The sequence below is a fragment of the Athene cunicularia genome (genome assembly GCF_003259725.1).
Source record: "Athene cunicularia isolate RWA chromosome 13 unlocalized genomic scaffold, athCun1 chr13_part1, whole genome shotgun sequence".
NCBI lineage: Eukaryota > Metazoa > Chordata > Aves > Strigiformes > Strigidae > Athene > Athene cunicularia.
In genome coordinates this window covers 13,221,042-13,241,919 of record NW_020799117.1, presented here as the reverse complement: position 1 = coordinate 13,241,919, position 20,878 = coordinate 13,221,042, and the positions used below count along the sequence as shown (strand labels likewise).

General features: G+C 35.4%; 1 protein-coding gene across 4 annotated transcripts in view; it reads left to right on the top strand.

Moving 5' to 3' along the window:
• GABRB2 (gamma-aminobutyric acid type A receptor beta2 subunit) overlaps positions 1-19,380 on the top strand; it is a 104,191-nt gene extending 84,811 nt beyond the window's left edge. For 3 of the 4 annotated variants that reach the window (XM_026858201.1, XM_026858203.1, XM_026858205.1), the window contains exons 6-7: positions 14,885-14,935; positions 18,531-19,380. In XM_026858201.1, coding sequence (XP_026714002.1) covers positions 14,885-14,935; positions 18,531-18,878 — 399 coding nt within the window. In that variant the 3' untranslated portion in view covers positions 18,879-19,380. The remainder of the gene's footprint in view (positions 1-14,884; positions 14,936-18,530) is intronic. The other variant, XM_026858202.1, reaches the window with a different exon arrangement.
• Positions 19,381-20,878: the final 1,498 nt, after the last annotated feature.

The window sequence follows — 20,878 nt, the reverse complement described above, 5'->3', positions numbered from 1 at the left end:
AACCTAAATTTAACCTGCTTTCATAAATCTTTCAGATGACCCGGATAAGAAATATTTGCTACAGAAGTGTTTAAAGCTTGAAAAGTTTGCATATTTTCAACATATAATGGCACAGGATACTGTTGACTAAATGAGAAACTGCTCAGAAATAAAGCATCAACTTGCTGTGCACTTAATTTTGAATCTAAAAATGGTTCCCTGGGGATGGAGAATAGAGGCAGAAAATACATTTGCCAAGATACACACTTTTGGAAGAAGTATCCATTATGCTTAATGAAAATGGAGCACTTATCATAAAGCACTTGTCATTTTTCACTTTGACCATTTTGGATGAGTTTCACACAGTGGCAAATCTGGGCTGAATGCTAAAATGTACTCAGTGTGAAATGTATAAACTTTCACAGACATGCAAAATTGGAAAGTTAAATAAACTTAAATTTTTTTTTTCTTTTTTGTTTTTTTGGCACGGGAAGCTTTTTGCATTTGTAATTCAGCATGATACTCCACGGGAAAAAAAAAATCTAAATTGGAATTTTAAAACGAAATCATCTAAATCGGAAAAAAAAAGCCTAGTGATTATTTGTGAAGTGGAAACATAGGTTTCATATAGCTCTAGTGGAATTTCTCACGTTTGTTCAGAACTTCTGCGCTACCATAGCGTGCCTGCAGACAGAAGAACATTTTGTTCTGTATTTGCTGGAACAACAAAAATCCATCACATGTCAATAGCATAAAGCAGTTAGTTTTCTGGGTTATAGTTTATAGTCTCTTAAGATGGAGGATTATATTGTCATGACTCAGATCTCACCTGTTCATTAATTTATTTTTTTCTTTTTAACTTGAGAGAAACATGTTTTAATGAATGGAGGCAAATGATTCATAATGAGATTAATTTTGATGTCATAATACCATAGATCATCTTTTACCATTGTAAAGTTCATGAAGACACTGTAAAATCTTTTTCTTTCTACTGGTGATTTTTCAGCAATGTGAAAAATCTACAAGCTTTTAGTTAAGTTGTGAAGTTTATTATTTAAAAATCAGTTTCTCTTTAAACAATCGAAGTGATTAACTAAGAAACCCTGTAGGTAATTTTGTGAGAGTAGATCTGCATTGACCTGAAGTCTTTCCTCTAACATCAATGGAAATTTCAGGTCCATAGGTGTCATAGTGTCACCACTAGCTGAGGGGTATTTTTGTATAATGTCTCACTTGTGATATTTTCTATATTCTTATTCATACAATAGGTAATTCAGCCATGTAACAGAATAGCCAAAGTCTAGTGGCAAACTGCTAATCATGAACTCGAATTTGCAAGCACTAACTAATGTACTAATCCAATCCAGTAAACAGAGTAAATTAATTCCCGTAACTGTTGCGGAAATTCACCAGCCTACAGGATTAACACAGTATACTGGGAACAACGGTACATTATTTATAGTTTTCTATACTGAGCCTTTTGCTTAATATAGCAGGCCAGTGTGGTTCATAGTGTGTGGCAGTTCTGCTCTGGTAGCCAGATACACTCTCATCTGGTTATCAGGTTTGCAATCCCTTAAGCAGTAGATAGAGAATCCAATAGGAGAGGATCAGAACAGAGTAGTGATCAGAGAACGTTGTCCTGCTGCGCATAGACTGCTCTGGGGAGTAGGAAAGGAGCTGACAGCTGTTCTTGCTGTCTGACCAGCAGTGAGAAAACAGATTCATATTTAATGGACCTGAATATGTTATGTATGAAAGGGGGCCAAATATTATATTCATGTACAAGAACCAGAAATGGTTCCGAACTGCTGAATTTGGTTCAGATGCAGGTTTTCGTAAAAACCCATTTTAGAAACGGGACCAAACAAACACTCCATCTTCAGTTAGGATCCAACATTGACAGACTAATTTTACAAAGTATGAGCATTCTTTTCTGATATTACTAGATTCCTCTTGTAGCACTATATGGAATATTACAAATTTATCAGAAATGGGTACTATGTGAGAAAAGATTAATGCCATATGTAATAAACCTCAAAACATGAGGGTGTAAATGTCTGTGCAGCTGTGTTACTGCATTCAGTATAGATATTTTTAAAAAGGTGGATAGATAGTTATTGGAACTGCTGCTTGTAGTGCAGCATCTTTGTTTATATATTATAGACCAGCAAATCTATAATGGATTTCTTCAGATTCCAACAGCATTTTTTTGTAACAGCCTCTTACAACTTTTTGAACAACAAAAAGCAGTGAAAAGATTAGTCCTTCCATGCACAACTACTTGCAGAATCAAAGTAAAAGTTAATACATACTCCCTGTTCTCTGGTATGGAGAGATTCCAGGGCAGGCACAGACATTGATAGACTCTCTCTTTTTTTCTCTGTTACTCAGAATATACTAGAGAGCCCACAAAACAGTACAGAAACACAACAGAAGCTGTTCTTCCATGACTCTGGTATCTGCTGAATCCATTGTAATCCCTTGGAGATATGGTGACTCAGGAGGAGAATGTCCTGTTTTTTCCATTTGAGCGAACACCATCAGGCTGGTTGCAGAGCTTCCCCAGGGCTATTCCAGATGAAACTGGCCAAATCTTTCTTTAAATTTCATACTGTATTCATGTCATATGCCCAGAATGGTGGGTTTTGTTTTGTTTAGGTTTTTTTGAATCACAGAATTATAGAATAGTTTGGGTCAACCTCTTCCAGTGTTTCACCACCCTCATCATAAAAAATTTCATACTTCTATCTAGTCTGAATCATCACAGAAGATTGTAACTTCATATACTCCCTCATTTTCAAAGATTGTTGGCTCTGGGGTAAGGGAAAGAAAGAGAAGGGTTTGGGCCTATATCTTGATTTGCTTCTTGAATTGTGAAACCTGAGTAATAAAATCATGAAAAAATCTAAAGAACATAAAACTCAAGGAAGATTCAGACTCAATTACCAGCAGATAAATTATCACAGACTTGTTATACCATATTGGACATGCTTAATTTTCTTTACAGTGACTTCAGGTCAAAATGGCTGTGTGTATGATTGTTCCACTCTTGAAGTTTCTCAAGCTTCATTCAGCAGTTTATTCCTTTAGTCTTAACTCATCATTAACTTTGTCAAGGCTAATTGTTCTCTCTGTAAATGGTCACATTGCTGCTTACAGGTAAATCACTGGCTTTCTTTTTACTCTAGACACCATTCATTTATTTGAGATAGCGTTCACATGATTTCCTCACTTTGCTTTTCAAGCCTATTGTCTTAACATTTTTTCTTCAAATACCTTTATTCCTTTATTATCTTTATAGCCTCAAGTTTTTGAATCTCTTCTGTTCTGAATAGCATAGTACTGCCATAGGTAAACTGGGAGTATTGTATTTCTGCTTGAAGACCTAATATGTGTCATAAAGTCTGGTACATATACTCTAACCTGTTGTAACGACGTTTTATTCAGTGAGTTTTTCTATTTCAAATAGGAATGTTGACAGTCATCAACATCCTTCTGATCCCTATGGGCATGTTTCATACTATCTTTCTTCAGGTTCAAGGCACTAATCTAATATATTGGCTGTGCTTTTTCTAGATAATTAACAGACATGTTAAAAAGTAGGGCCAAATTCTAACCTTTGGCTTGACAATATTGTTCAGCTGATTATCTTCCTGTGGGTATTTATACATGTATCTGGGACATATAATCTGTTCAGTTTTAAGATAAAGTGTCAAAGACTACTGAAACACATAACTTTCATCTGTTAATTCTGTAATTACATAAAAATGGTCTGGAAGTATGGTCTAGAAGCCTCTATGAGGCATTTCTTTCTTCTAATGGTAACTTTTCGGGCTAGAAGGGGGCAAGGGGAGGGAAACAAGCTACTGGGATATAACCCTTCAAGTTTTCTCCTTTATGAAGCCTGACTTTTTCTTCAAGGAGATTATTAGCCTAACCAGGATCTCTGTAGAGCCTGGTACAACTGCAAATAATTTCTGAAATAGACCCCCAGCCATTTTAATATTGTTAATTACTGTTATGGCCGTTCAAGTAATGCTCTTCTTGGTGCTTTCTTGATACTGATTTATTCCCCATAGGTTTATTACAGAATCCAGTAGAAAAGGTATTATTGATTAATTTTTTAATTTTCCCTTACATTGTTAGATTCAATAATTTACCTTGAATGTTTCCATCTTGGAAGTGTGGCTTAGATGGGCTTGCTGACACTGATCGCTGTGATGTGTCTGATGCATCTTTTAGTCTTTGTGTTGTCCAGGATTTGCGGTCTGATCACCTCCCAAGCTCTGTATTTTCAGTATATTTTCCTGCATTACTAAATTCCCAGTCAACCTGCTGCTTATGCTGTTGTTACATCTTTTGGATTCTATTGCTTTTTTTTTTCCACAGTTGCTTGTGTAACTCATTTGATCCAGACTACAACATGCATTAATTGACTTCTTTGGAGGTGTAAGTAAGGTGAAAATGCTTTTCAATATCAATGATATCTGTGTATTTGTTATTCTGGATAGATCAGAAAACTCCGTTACAGCTATGTGGTAATTTAATGGAAACCAGAACTGTCACTGTAAAGACCATGTTAAAAGTACTGGGCCGAATGAAAGGCTGATTCTTCTTCCTCTGTAAAGAAGTGCTTCTTGCATCTTGCAATCTGTACATTTGACAAGGGGTGATAATAATGGAAAAGCAGCTGTATGCCATCCTCTTCTAAAGCAACAGAGACTGGAAGTGTGTCAGGCAGCAGAGATGATACTCACTGTGAGTAGATACCACTTCCTACATCAAGGCTCTTGTTAAAAGAAGGGCTACAGATCCATCCCTTGATGGAGCACCTTTGTCAGTCTTTTCTTAGACATCAGTATGGTTTCCTTACCAGGATATTAGCTAGAAACAGGATGTGATACTTGCATTTTGTCAACCCAGATACCAATGGTGCATCTTGCCTTTCATTTCTAGTCCTATCTTTCTAATGCTTACATGCATGTTATTCAGGTAGTGTTTAAATTATTTCTAAATTATTTTAATTTTTTTCTTTATAATTCATCTAGGTCTAGAACAGTTAATTACTGCAAATTAAGATTTCTTATATCAGATTTGTTTGTTATATTCTTTCAAAGTAATTCGATTTGCCACTTCACAGAAGTGCCATTATGTTGTGTATAATGTACATACATCACTGAATGTGGTTTTAGAATGTATACAGTTGTGGTAATGACTGAAGCCTAGATGTTTGCAACCTAGCTTAAAGCACAGAGGTGCTGTAAATGTACAGGTCATATACCTGAGGTACATGATAACGTAAGTCACACAAATAAAACTACCTCTAATTTTGCAATCATGCTGTTGTTACTGTGAACATTAATAAAGCAATTTCCCTCTGGAAAAGAAGGGGGAAATGTCAGCATATTATACAACATTTCATACAATTGTTTATACAGATTTATTCAGTCATTTTTCTAAAATAAACGTGAACTGACATTGCTAACCTCTGTATGTTTATATAAGGGTTTTTCTCTGAACACAAAGACTTTTTTTAAATATACTGAGTGTATTTTTAAATCAATGAGTAATTCTTTACTCAGTAGTCTTTGTATTACGTAAGACATTCAGTCAACATGCCTGAAAGTTACAGTGCATTGCTGTTACACAGTGCCAAGTCACAAACAAGTGAAAGTGTCAGACAATGTTTTTGTATCAGAAATTTGGATACCAAGTAGAAAACACATAACTTTAATATGATAATGAGATTAAACAGCATATTAATAGATTTGAATCACAACAGAAATATTCTCTTGAAGAATGAATAGCGATCTAAGAAGGTTTAAACAAATATAGGTATCTTTGCGAATCATTGCCCTCCTGACACACTGTTGTTATATCCAGATCAGCACACAGTTGCTACAGGAGATGGGATGGCAAGGAAAGAACAGATGGAAGCTTACCCTGCCCTCAGATGCACTTAGCTTGGTAACTTTCTTCCCCTTCAAGTTGTCTCAGATGCTGAGTTTTTCCCATACAAATTTTTGACCAAGGAAAAGAGTCTGACCAACTTTTACCAGAAAAGTTGAATAGGTCTTTTCAGATCTTTCATTTTCAGAAGACTCTACTGCATTATCAGAGTTTTAAGACAAACAAGACCATGCAGTTATGTGTTTCACAACTGGTTGCACCTGATTATTTGACCTGTGCATCTGGACAAGCTGAGGATGGACAGTTTCTGGCCATTGTGTGGGAAGTGGGGCTCTCACAGCAGCCTCCTTCTCTAGGTGCACATTTTCAGATTCACTGACTTGTGTATGTGTGCTGTTTGATCACAAAGACTGAACACTTCTTGTTTCATTGTGTCAGCAACGCCATCCATCACAGCAGCACAATTGGAAATGGCACAGAGTCGGCTCAGGTATTGCTTTGCTACCTGCCATTTCCCATGACAGCTTTCAAAATTCTTTTCACCACTCTACTAGTGAATAAGTGCATTTTTTTTTCACTGTCACATCCATAGATGTCTCTTTTGAAAAGCAGGGGTGGAATTAGATGAAGGAGTGTGTTAACTTGAGCCAATGTGAATCCTTTGATCCATACCTGTGGCCCTTTGCAGGCCCACTTGTGATAGCTTTCAGCGCACTGCAGACAAGGTCACCTCCTCAGTTTTCAGATTAAGGTGTAAAGATGCGTTAACAGGGCTACAGGCCTGTGATAATACACCTTCCTTCAAAGCAATGCTCATTAGCTTAAGCTTGGCTAATGTCTTTGTTTCCCCTCTGGTTTACTGCTGGTTTGCCTCTGGCCTTTTCAGTTCACAGCAATATTTGTTCATTTCTAGCTGAAGAAGTCACGTCATGCACCTCTAGTGAGGAGGAATTACTGCAGAGGTACCTAAAACCAGTCTGTATTTATTACAAAGGTAGAACTGCACCTTATTCCCTGTGCAGTAGAGATACTTCTAGTATAAAACATGAGCGAGCATGTAAAACATGTTTACACAAGATGTAAAAGCTTTTGGAAAAAAGGGGAATTTTAAAATGGCTATGCAAATAGAATCAGTTAATAAACTGAACAGGACATTAAAACGCTAAGGCAACATGAAGCTCTTAAAATTTCAGTCTAAAATCTCAAATCCTCACTACTTTATATCACTGGAACTAATGCTGCCACTGTCCACATTTGAGTGAAAGCACTCATGCTTTTCCTTTCCCCTCCAAGGAGAGTTTTTCTTTTTTTTGCTGTACAGGTAAAGCTGCACAAGGACTAGTTCTTGATCCAGGGTCAGAAGGTATTCCTTACACAGAATTATATTGAAGGAGATGTAATAAAAGTAAGCATGGATTATAAAAGCTCAGCCTTTCTTCTAAATTTACATCCATTCATTTTCAAGGAGTAACTTGCATATGAAACAACCAGCAATGCACAAAGTGCTTGGCCAGCCTCTTCTGATAGGAGTAAATTTGAGGAAGTTCCAGATTTAGCCCAGAGCACTTTGCAGAAGCCATCAGAAGGTGATTTATTTCCACAATCTGCAGTGGTATTCCACATGACATCTGAATAAAGGTCAAGTCATCTGCCTGAGATTTTCTTTCTGCAGCCACGCTCCTTCAAATGCCATGTTTAATTAATGTAAAACCAGTGTGTGTACACTCCACTTGTTTAAAGCACATTATCCCTTTTGCTTTTGTAGTGCATCTACAAACCTGCCATCCACCTGTGACCCTAAATTAAATACACTTTTGGTTGAAAAAAAAAAAAATCTATTAATGTAGTTTATATCATTATTTCAAGTTGTGGGGAAATAAGGCACAAAAAAGGCAAGTGATGTAAAGTGAGGTGGAAGAAATGTATGTAGCTGCAGTCCAGAAGGCATGTCTGGCTAGTGAATTTGGTGAGTTGGTTTCCCAGAGCAGATCAGCTCGCAAGAGTTTTAATTGAATGGCCATGAGTCAGCTGACTTTTACCCCCCCCAAAAAAAAGTTGTAACTGTAAATGTTATGTGCTAAGGGATATAACCTAGCTCTGCTCATCAACCTTGAGATCACTGGATTGTGTACGCTGGGGTGGCACTAAGTGGTAAAAATATTATTATAATGTAGATAACTGTTAACTCTTTTGTTTTATTTATAGTGTCTAAAATGATCATGTTGGTTTCTTTTTGTAGATAGCAATGCATTGTTATATCTAATTTAGGGGAAATTATATCAGGTGATCCAAAATCTGTTTATAAAATCAGAATGATAATATCCCAAACTGTTAAGAAGGATGATGCATATTTCAAATCCCTCTCTTACAGGTTTTGCCCATCTTTAGACTATTGGTAACTATTAATTATGCTTTACGTTTGTCGTTGTTTGCTCTGTAAAATTACCTAGACTGAAGCAATTTAATACTTTGAACACTAATAAAAACCCTCAAAATTTCTGTGTTAAAACACATTCTAAAGATGTTTTTCCCAATATTTAAAAAGTTTTTTTTTGTTGTTTTTTTTTTTCTTTTTCCCAGCAGTGGAAACATTATAATTTCCAGGAGAGACATGGTGCAGTTCCTCTGCGGCATGCCACAGAGACTGCTAGTCTTGCATGAAGATAAAGATAGAGCAAGGTTAATGGGCAGAATAGCCCAAACAACCTAGGAGTAACATATCTGGCAGTTTTCATAACAAATTATTACTGATGTAGCCTATAAACTGGGCATCCATTTAGACATTGTATACTTTCTTATAGATTTATTTTTTTAAAGGGGTATTAGGGTTTGTATTGCATGCACATATGTTCAGTTTAATGAAACAGTCATGCTGGACTGTGAAGACCTATGTTTTATTGGTAAATTAACTTGGTTACTTATTCTTTTGGATACTAGCTGGTTTCCCAGACTTACACATATGGAGAAAGATAGATACCAGAAGTTAGTTACAGAACCTAGGAAAAAGGTTAGGAGGTCAGTACAATTATGCCTAAATTTAAGTATGTGTGTGTATATATACAAACATACATGTGTATATATATATATATGAATATATTTTTCTTACTCCTTAGTTACTAGTTTTGAGAATCCTTTCATCATTATATGTTATATTAAAACATAGAAACCTAAATCTTATTTACTCTTACTTATTTACTTACTCTTACTTATTTACTCTTTTTAGAAGTGTCAGAGACTTGAATTTCGTTTTCTTCCCCCACAAAACGCTTGAGCCTTCTCCCTAAACTTAACGGATCTTTAAGCTACATACAAAAAGCCTTGCGTGCCTGTCCTTGCTCGTGTCCTCAAAATGAACTCAACTTTCTGGTAATTTAGTTGTTAGAAACATAATGCTTTTGGGCTCGCCTGAAGGATGCAACAGTAAAGGTCACACAGCCCGAATCAGCATGATTGTTTTCATGTAATGTTTTGTTTGGGGCACTTTCTGTCTGCATGTTCTTTGAGTATTCAAAGGTTCCTGGTAGGTAACTAGAAATGAAGGTCTTCAGAACTAGAAGGTTTTAATTTATATTTTGCTAGATGGAATTCTGAGGGTTTATATTTTCAAGCTACAGCAGTTTTGGGTAGGAAAATATAAGTTTCAATTGTTGTATGGGAGGTCTTTTGTTTATTAAAATATATGATAATGTATCTGAAGGAGAAGATCTAAAACCCATGGAGGTACAATTTGAAGAGGGCTAGCTGTTGTGTGGGATGATTCTTCAACTTTTCTTTCTTCTTCCTTTCCGTGTTGTGAGGCATATACAGTATATAACAACTTTCAATTTAAAAATAAGGCTATATTTGGCCTCATTAGCTCGTTAATAGCTTTCTCAGTTGTACGTAGATCACCCTTCCCAAAATGCTTCTAATGAAACTTTTATAACATTGAACATAATCACATTTTACATAAACACCTACCATGTTTGCATGTTAGTAAGCTGTTTTTTTCTCATCTTTGTCTCAAGAACAAACTGCACACTATTGCCAAAAAAACCCAATTTTTCCTTCATTTTAAATGTATTCTGAAATTCTCCTACTATACATATATTTATATTTTATATGTGTGTGTGTATATATATATATTGCTATAAAACTATGATAACTTTAATCAAACTCAAGTTTGGTTTAAATTTACAAGCACAGAAGGCCACCAAGATGTTAGGAAGAAAACTATAATACAATTTTTATATTCTCTAGAATTAATGCATACATAAAAACTATTTAAGTATAATACAAAATTTGAAATTATACATAATATTGGTATGTCTTTTACATACACAGAAATTTACTTAAAAACAAATCTGAAATGACTAACCGTGTCTTGGCAGCAAAATTTCTTCATTCTTGTCACTCATTTTTAAATGAGTGACAGAATGTTAGACTCTCCCCAAAACAGCAGACTATCGGTGTATGAGTAAATCATGCAAAATTGTTCTAATTCTGTCAGCAAGTTCAGATTTTTTGTTTATTTTAAAGCAGAATTCTTTTCATTTTAATATTGTCAGGACTAGTCCTCTGATCCTTGCAGTATCTAGAACTGTGAAACTGGCAGTATTTCAGGCTTCTAAATCAGAACTGAACATGATCATAAAAAAGTACATTTCTAGATCTTTTTTAATTTGGAAATCTGTTGTCAAAAGTTAGAAATTCATCTTTATTTTCTTTATAATGAAAACTTGCCAGTGATTTTTACATAGAAAAATCTCAAGAGTTTTCTTTCAATTTTTTTGTTGAATTAATTACAGTTTCTCTTCAGTGTTTTATCTGGCCTTTGTCGCTGTTCCCAAAGTTTTTCCTTGGATCTTGTGCTGCCTCTGGCCATGTTAATCTTTGGGCTGGGCCCATGAATTACCTTGTTGGTCTTCCCCAAAATCACAAGCACAGGTCTGTTGACAAGTGAGTATATCATGGTCAGATGGATTAAATGCTGGAAGACTGCCATACAGTCCACCCACTCCCATGACAAGTATATGCTGTATAGTTCTTTGCATGTTGTATTTGACTTCAAACAAGAAAAATAACATCTATGTATTTTACTGAAGTCTGTTCTAGAGGAGCAACTTTATCAGCCTTATTTTTACTGTCTAGTTCATATATCAAAACCATAACTATATCCAAATCATACCTTAGAAATTTTGCCTGTTGTAATGATAGTCAAATGTTCCATGTGGTTTTCATCTTTCATGAAGCTTTCTTATATAAATAATTTTGCAATGTTTGTGTAGTAGATTTTTGGTGCTAGGTATAGCTGTTAAAGTATGTTTTGTAAGACAACGTAATAACAGACATAGCTTATAGGCATAGCAGAAGTTTGATGAAATTTTGATCTTATCACAGATGGAAGAGAGCACCTTTTAGGATGTAGGTTCTTGCTGATGTGTTATTCATTTTATTATCTGCAAAAGAGTTAAACGTATACACATGAAATGGGATGATATTTTAACAAATAAATAACAAATATGGCATCAGACCAGTATTAGTAAGATTCTGGGCTGCCTAACCTTGTTTCTTGGCAAAACAGTAGAATTTACAGCCGTTGTTAATTGGTACCCCAGAAGACTTCTATTCCAAATTACCTGCCTTTGTTTCCTCCTACATGTCTCAGTAGTAGAACATTGTAACTGAAATTTTAAAAATGCCATGTCTACTTACATTGCTTCTTTTAAGTTTATTTTCAGTCAAAGATAGATTTCCCCCCCACACCTTTAGTATTTAAAAAATGTGCCTTGTAAAAATAAATGTTTTCAGGAAGTTCAGATACATTAATTTTTAAGTTTTTCAACTTTTCTCCTAGAGAAGATTTTGATACTTTAACATAGAAGAGGTTTCTTCTTTCATGGAAGTGTTTAATTTTTAAGATAGAACCACTTACAAAGAATTGTTTTGATCTTAGTGCTGATATTTGTAATCTTTGTATAAAAAAAGACATCTGTACCTGAAATTTCTAGAAGGTAAGGTAACTACATTTAAATATCATCCATATGAAGCTTATTTATATATGAAGACTTCTCAGTTAGAATTCTCCTTAACTATTATTTAGCTCCACCATTTAAAAAAAAAAAAAAAAAAAAAAGTTTTCTCCTTAAGCGTACATGCATTATTTGTGGGTTTGGATTGAGAGTGAAAGTGTCGTTCACAGGAAATCACTTCAAAACTTGACTAACCTTAATATTTATTTAAATTTCTTTAATGTTTCTGCTTAAGTAAAGTTACAAGCTCATTTCCTGAATCAGATACCTGTTTAATGTTTATGGTCAACTACATTTGCTGTACTGGAATGGAAATTGCATGTACAACATCAAGGCCTTATGTAATTTGTTCCTTCCACTTTACTAGAGATTGCATTGGACTAAATTATCTTGGTCAAAAGTGAAATGGAGGAAGATGTTTCTCTACAGAATCATAGCATGCTCCCTATTTTTCTTTCTTGGTTGGCTAAGGCAATTTATCCTCCTTTACTCCAAAAACCCCAGGTTGTTTTTACAATATTTTAGAAGATGTTGGTGTAAAATTCAAGCTGAGGACAGGACACCAGTAAGCCATTTCCACATTTTTTCCTATTCTGTGCCATAATTCAAACAGCAGTCCTGATTTTGCCTATTTCACTTGTTGGCTTTTGGTTTAGAGCATTGGATTCTGTGCAGCAGTTTCAGCAAGTTTGTATTTCATGATTTTTATTGAAATGTCATGAAGCAAAGGTACTTTACCCTCTTTCATTTTATGTGAGTACTTATTCTGCAACGTCTTAAGTATGGAATCTTGTAAGTAATGGGTGCCAAAAGAAAGCATATGTTTTCAATAGTTTATCCAGAATCCTACAATACTTATGACTAAGTTGTTGATGTGTTACTACAGATAATGATCAAGAAAACGCATGTATCAGAGGGTAAAACTGGGTGCCTAGAAATTAAATTGCAAGTACTTAGAGCACTGTTAAAGCTCTGTGTCCAGATCTTGCATTTTCTCTCACTTACTTTCTTTTTTTTTTTTTTTAATTCTTACAGGTCTCTTGGTTCTTTTGCTTAGATTTTTAGACTTTAAAAAGCTCAAGAACATAAAGAAAATCCTGATATAATTTGCAGAGTTTCTCTGGATTTTCTGACCTTAAACCAAAGGAACCTGAAATTATAAGTCAACCTAATTTTACTGTCCTCTAACTGCATGCTTTAGAGCCTGACCCAAATCTTAGGCGCATAACAGAATCCGAGCCAATGCATGCTAATGTGGTTTCATAAACAGTTACTGCAATGCTGTCAATAAATTCGATTTTGTACAGACAATGAAAATGCAATGTATGTTACATTACCTTGTGTAGTCACTGCAGTCCCCAGAGATCAGTGGTTCCTAATCAATAAGTCAGACCTTGCTGATGAGGTGGAAGATCCTCATTACTTGTAAAGTGCACTTCATGCTTTCGCCTGCTCTTGCCAGAACTACTGTGACTATTCAGGAATGGGATGTTACTAGTTTTCTAAGCAAAGCTCACCTGCTAAGAGTTGGAAAACTATGCTATAGATAGTACTAAGGTCTTTATCTCTAACAAATTAAATTATATGTCTGGTCATGTCATGTTGGTCTTCATCATGAAAGGAATCTTTATTTCTGTCTTCAGTTCTTAAGAATGTCAGCTCACAGGACCCATGAATGCTGAGACCTAATTTCAGGTGTTAATCTTTGTAATAGGCTGGGTACTTCTGTTCTCCCTTCGTGGTTTAGCTCACCATATTTTACTTTTGGTTAATTGCAGCCCTACTTAACAAAAGGATATTTAGTTTGAATTTACAACTGTTTTGTTTCACAAGGTTTTTCCATCAGAAATTCCAAACCTACTGTCTTATTTTATCCATGGCTTCTGAGCTATTCTGCTATAAAATGAACTGTCAGTACCTGCCTGTAACTGAAGGTTATAGGTGAAAATGAAGTGTATGAGGAATGAAAGCTCAATATTATATCTTTTCAATTCATCAAAATAATTTTCCCTTGTACTATAAAGCTGTGTTTATCATAACAGTAGAGCATAATCTCTATGATGCTGGTTTACTTGTTAATAGTTTCAGAGATCTGGTCATCCTTGGAGGATTCCTAATGTACATATGTATGTATGTATGTGCGTGGGAGTGTTAATTTCTTTGTATTCTACAGTTGCTAATTTATTAGTATAAGAGAAATTCCTCAAGAAAGCCATCATTTTGGAGTTTCTAGGTAGCAGGAAGAATATATAATGGTAACATTTCTACACTTTCCTCTGTATTCCCTTTGTTTGAGGCCATCAAAAAGGTCATGGCCTCTTCCAAGGCTCCAGAGTCAGCTTTTCTTCCAGCTGACCTGGACCTATAAGTGAATATCATTTGCATCATCTATTTTGTCATCCATCTTTAAGATTGATTTATAAAAAACCTCACCCTCTTGCATGGTTGCTGAGCTCTGGTCATTTCTTCTCCACTTCTGCTTTCACCTTTTATTTCCATGGTACTGGCTGCTGCTTCTTCTTCATCTTCATATCCTCCCTTCCTTTCTTGTCCCTGGGAATTATCTCCATTAAGTTTGAACTCTCCTGTTCACCATAAGGAGTCCAGTTCTATGGTTGAACAATCTTTCAGCACCAAGAGATCTTTTTAACCTTCTTCCACCTCCTTTGAAACCACTTTTACACTTACTTTTTCCCCAGAATAATTTTAACAATTGTTTTCATATCATCATATCTTCCTTGGTCAAGTGACCAGTTGGAAAAAATACATTTGCATCACAATGTTATGTTACCTTGAGGAGCAGAGCAAGGCAGTAATAGCACCTCTGAAGCCAGAATATACTTTTGTTGATTGTTGGCTTAGAGGTCCCTATATCTTTTAACTAGTTGTCCTGTTATTACCCTAGAGTGCTTTAATTTTAAATGAAAGATAATAGCTGCCTTATCTCTAAGGAAACTGGTCTTGATTTTATTAACTTACAGGACAGAAGAATAATTGGCACATATCATTGTCCAGAAATGTATTCAACAAAGGTATCTTTCATTGTTTTCTAATGTTTTTATCCTCAGAGACTTAAAAATTCAGGTCCTGACCACTTATGGTCATTAAAGATCCCATGGCACTTTTTTATACTGTGGTCATCTCAACACCAAGCATCTGGCCAAATATCAATTTATGTAACTGTTCTGCTTACCTAACATTCCCCACCACCACTCACCCACCCCATAGTTTCAATTGGCTACAGCATTCTCCATTTCCTTGACTAAAATATAGTATATTTTTCTGCACTCTCAGTCACCACATTTTGCCTTAGAGGTGATTGCACTTCACTGGGAAGTGAAGTGGTTCTTCTTTCTAATCCTTGTAAAGCGCTTTGGGATCCTTTTGAATGGGCGGTGCTGTGTGCAATAAACGTAATTCATGATCATTCTATCTCAGGCTTCACTTAGTTACAAAAGCATGTTTTATTTAGAGTTGGGCGAACCTACTTGGTGAAAATAACACTCCCAGCTCTTTCTAATCTGACAAGGAGCCTTTTGTCAAAGCTTGAAAAGATAGGCTAATTTATTTCTGAATTTTTGTTGTTAGTCTGTTTCTTTTATTTTCACATTTTATTTTTACTTCTGGATTGGAACTTAGGGAGTTCTTCAGAATGGGAATTCAAAATACCATGAAAAATGCACATCTTGTTATGGTCAATCCAATGTTCCACATGCAGAAGAGTCAAATTAGTGTTTGAGAAGCACCTGAACTTTGCAGTGCTTACCTGGGTATTCTAACACTTGAAGGTTCGCCCATCACTAATTTTTACTGTATTTTGCATTATTTCTTCTGAAGAATTCTTGGAATATTGAAAAATGCTGTGCTCCAGCTCTGATAACAGACTGATATATGCAGAAGACACTTTGCCCTAGAAGATAGTTCAGAATGTTGCTGAATGTTTTTTCTGCCCAGCATCACTAATCTTACTAACTACTGCCAAGATTGCCAGATATCTGCAGCAGTTTGCTGTGTTAAGAAATTTACTGAAACGAGAACAGAAGTAACAAAATAATCCAAGCAAAAAGTTAACTGAAGGAGTGATATCATGTCGCTAAAACATGTCTGAATCTAACTCTAGTAGACTAAAAACTTTGCTTGCATTTGTGTTGCATAGATAGTATATGAGTATGTAAAGAGCACTCAAATTTCTAATGTCATTGCAGATCAAAAGGATAAAATGCTTAAAGTAGATTCATTCTAAGAAGATTTAAGATGTGTACAAATCTGTTGGCACTAAAATCTTTCCAAAGATAGTATATTGGAATGTACAAAGTAGAGCCTGGGTTATTTTCACCTCAGTGCTAAGGCGTAAAATTAGCATTGCATTAGTGGATGTTACGTCAAATTTCCCCTGATGTCATTGGAACTAAAATTTCTATTCTTTTCTTAAGGCTAAGTTCCTATAGTTTCTATGGAAAGTGTATTTTCCAAATGGCTTTGCACCCCTCTTGTAAGATACTTCCCCTGTTTGTTTTGAGACATTCTTGGGATCAATGAATGCCAAGTGCCTATAATTGCTTTTATGTTCAGGATGCCGAGTCTTATTCTTTGTCTGAGATCTTGTAACAAAAATGACGGCAAATTTTGTTCTACTCAAAAAATCACATAAGAATTTTCTAAGTAACTGCACTCATTATAAGAAAATGTTTGAAAGCTCTTTTGAGGTTTCTGAGATGTATTTGGAATATGTTTCTTTTATAAAATAAGCTCTTTTGCAGATGTTAGCTTTTGTTTGTATTACAACAGCAGACTACTCTTTTTGCCTTAGTTTTGTCTAATGCAGATGAGAACTGATTTGATTGCCTTTCTGACTAGAACAGTGTTTCCTCACTATGCTCAGTATCATGCTACAGAATTCTTAAATGAATTTTTCTTGAGTTCCAGCTCAACTTTCACATTTTTCCAGTGCTTCTCAAAAAAGATTGATTTCCCTAACACAGTAGAAAATACAAAGATTTCATATGACTTTGATAGAAAGCAAGCAAAAATAGATGATTTTGTCTCCTTCACCTTGAGTCATTTAGTCTAAAACTAAAATATAATGAAACTAGAGGGGTGCAAACTCACAGACAAAAAAAAAAAAAAAAAAAAAAAAAAAAAAAGAGGGAAATCTGGCATCTCAGCGATGCCAGTTCTTATGCATCACTTGAACAGATGTAATCACTCAAATGGCAGTGTTTCAGTAGGTCCAAAGTACATTTGTAAGTATCCGACTTCCCAGTTCATAATGTGCAGTGGATGCTACTAAAAACCAGTGGTTTTCAACCCAGTTCTCTCACTATGCCATGTGAAATACTACATAAGGGTTTTTTAAATAATGGCAAATACAGTGCTATATTGTGTAGTGCAGTGAGGTACCTGGTGCTGACTGCTGGCCATATTATTGTTTAGAAATCTACAAAAGTCACAGTTTGTGCACTTTCAGTAATAATCATAGTGTGTATTATGTACGTGATAAATGAATAATGTGGCTGAGTTATTCTTAAAGGAGCTCTGGCACAGTTTCATCTCTTATTTGGCCTAGAGTATATCTTCACTACATAGCATCACTAAGTCAATGTACTTAATTAGCTGCTCATTAGCTATTATTGCTTTTAATTATACTCTGTACTCATGCAATTCAATGTATATACTTACAGGGAAGGCTGAGGAGAATTAGAACCTCCTACATAACATTACATTTGTTTTCTATAAATGGATTATTTTGAAGTTCTTCTACCATACTTCGTATCTACTCCAGATTGCCTAGGAGTAGAATTTAGTTCCTCATCTTTGGAATCCTCTTGATTGTTTCTAAGAGGTTTCTTTACAACATTGCATTATTTTTTTTTTTCACTGAACTGCCCTTTAAAAAAATATAGTAGCTAAAACTACCCATTGAAACAACTGTTCAATGTACATTTGATGTGATTACACTCTGTATGTTTTTCCTTGCTTGAAATTGCAGATCTCCGCTATTCCAGCATTCAGGTCTCCACAGCATGCACTGTATTTATGAAATTCATTAGCACTGGGGAATAGAGTTTTCACATAGATATTCATTAGACTATATTGGCGCCTTTCCCTAAGTAATCAGCAGTCCTGTTTGGAATATAGGGATGGAAAATTTGCATTCTCTTATGTAGAGCTTTGGGCTTTGTTTTCTAGAGGCAGGAGACCTTGTGAATACCTGTCAAAGCAGAAGCTTTCATTTGAAATAAAAAAAAACCCAAAACAAAACAGACCCTTTTCCATTTGATTTCCATCCAAAATACCCAAAAAGTTAAATGTTTGCCCCAGATAACCTTCCCAGTGGCAGAATCCCACTTTCAGGAGCTGAGCATGTGATCCATTTACAGGTGTTGCTTCTGCTCACTGGGGTCTAGGGAAATACCATTTATTCCATTACTGTAATGGCCTTATTGCTCCTTGAGTTCACAAATAAATGACAATAAATATAGTCGTGGCTATGCTTAAAGTCTTTCAGACAGGCTGACGTCCAGTGAATTAGTGATGTTAGATCTAGCCCTTGTCAGCATGGCTTCAGTTTGCAACTGATTGGGCCTCCTTTCTCTCCTGTTAAATCTACTTTCTTATTTTTTACAGATGGATCCACATGAAAATATTTTGTTGAGCACACTTGAAATTAAAAATGAGATGGCGGCCTCCGAGGCTGTGATGGGGCTTGGGGACCCTAGAAGCACTATGCTGGCGTATGACACTTCAAGCATCCAGTACCGGAAAGCTGGCTTACCCAGACACAGCTTTGGTCGCAACGCCCTGGAGCGACATGTGGCACAGAAGAAAAGTAGGCTACGGAGACGTGCATCTCAACTGAAAATTACCATTCCTGACTTGACTGATGTAAATGCCATAGATCGATGGTCGCGCATATTCTTCCCTGTTGTTTTTTCCTTCTTCAATATTGTCTATTGGCTTTACTATGTGAACTAAGAAACAAAGCCACACAGGAAGCAAGAACTGGATTTCTCTTCAAATCGGTTGTACAGCCAAAAGTGGGACTTAGAAAAATTCTATTCAGGACAAAAAGTTATTTTAAAACACCTTAGTTGCTGGCCTACTCTATGGTCTGTTTTTATAACATTTTGGTTGTATCTGCTAAATCATTAATATGTTAAGTTGAAGTATTGACATATCCCCTTACCAAAATACAAGTGCATTTTGCGTGTGAAGGCAAATTGGATTTTGACAATCACTTCTGTCTCATTGTCTCTCACTCTCTCTTGTTTTTTTCCTTTTTTTTTTTTTTTTTTTTTTTTAATGGCCGCTTGAGTTCAGTGATACAAATTACAGAGCAGCATTTGAGAAACAAGTTCTAGTTTCAGCAGCAGTACATACCATTTCCAGGGAAGCTGCATACCCAAGACATGCATCTACACTTAAGAGAGTGTACTAAGTTGTTATCATGCTCATGAAACATACACATTTTACCTTTTAAATGTGTAAACTTGAAAACAAGTAGTGCCTATCATCTTTCCAAGATGATGATGGTCAGAGGTTTCCCAACCACATTCAGGTATTTTCTGTTATTTTTTGAAAGAACTAAACCTTTGACTCATAATATTAGGGTTGGGTGTTTGCACAGAAGCTGAAGCAAAAAGCACTAGTTTTGTTTGGATTTTAAAGAGAGAATATATGCTCACAGTCACAGTGACTGTAGTTGTGATCAGCAGAGGAATGTAGCAATGGTGTAAAAATGCATCAACTCTGAATGGATCGATATGCTGCTGTTTTGTGTTGGGGAAAGGAAATCGTCTGTCCAAAGTGCCAAACTCGGTTGGCCAAATACTAATTCTCTAGGTGGCTGAAGGAAACCAATGGTGCCCTGCCTTTCTAGGGTAGACAGAACTAGAGAGCAGTTATAAAATATAGGGCCAGGAGATGGAAGGCTACATATTTGTAAAGTGTGTGTGTATATGTCTGTGGAGATATATAGATATATATATAGATATATATATACACACACACACACATATATATATATATATATATATATTTACTGTGCAAATGAATGCTGTCAGTTATAGTACATACCTTAGTCTGAAATACTCATGTGGAATTGTGTGATTTCTTCCAAGTTTGCAGTCTTTGCAGTGTTATGCTTGCCACTGTTGTTATGCTTAACACCTTACATCCAGTTTGATTAAAGGTATCATACCTTTTTCAACAGTAAAGATCTGAGCATGTGTGTTTCAGTACAAAACATACTAACAGGGTATTTTCTCAGTCTGGATTAGGCAATACCATTTCACTTTTTATTTTGTTTTCCTAATGCAGCGTTTTAAAGGGAAAAATTTGGTAACCATTACTTGAAGAGTTTAATCACACTCTTGAATGTTTCCTGCTTTAGGGTGATTTCCATTGAAAAACTAGCAAATTTCAGTTTTGCTTTATGAAACTTTTTGAAATAAAGGGGGTTTGTTCATTCCATAGAGCTTTATTCTTATAAGCAAAATAGAATAGACAAAAAATAGAATTTTACAGGCAAAGTAGAGTTTACCATTTAGTCCATTGTGAAACTTTTTTCTGTAATGAAAAAAAAAAATTCTCAAGAGCTGTATAAAAAGTTTAAATTTCTGATGGCTTTTACTAAATTAGATCCCAAATATTGTTTGACACGAAATATTTCATGAAGCAGAAGCCACAGCTGTTGTATCTATGCTACCTCTCATCTGTGTACAAATTTCTGAAAGAAGCTAGTATTGAAGTATCATCCAAATAATAAAGGAATTTTTTCAGGCAGATATTTCTTTCCCCATTTAAGTATTCCTTTGGAAATAATTTAAGATAGTTCTTGAGAATATTTTTCGTAAAATATTTTATTTTAATTTTTTGTTCTATCTTTAAAGGAGTAATTTTCTTAGAAGTATCTGTGGGGTGTTTTTTTTCCCCATTTGACAGTGAAATGACGGTGATAGGAGGAAAACAGTTCT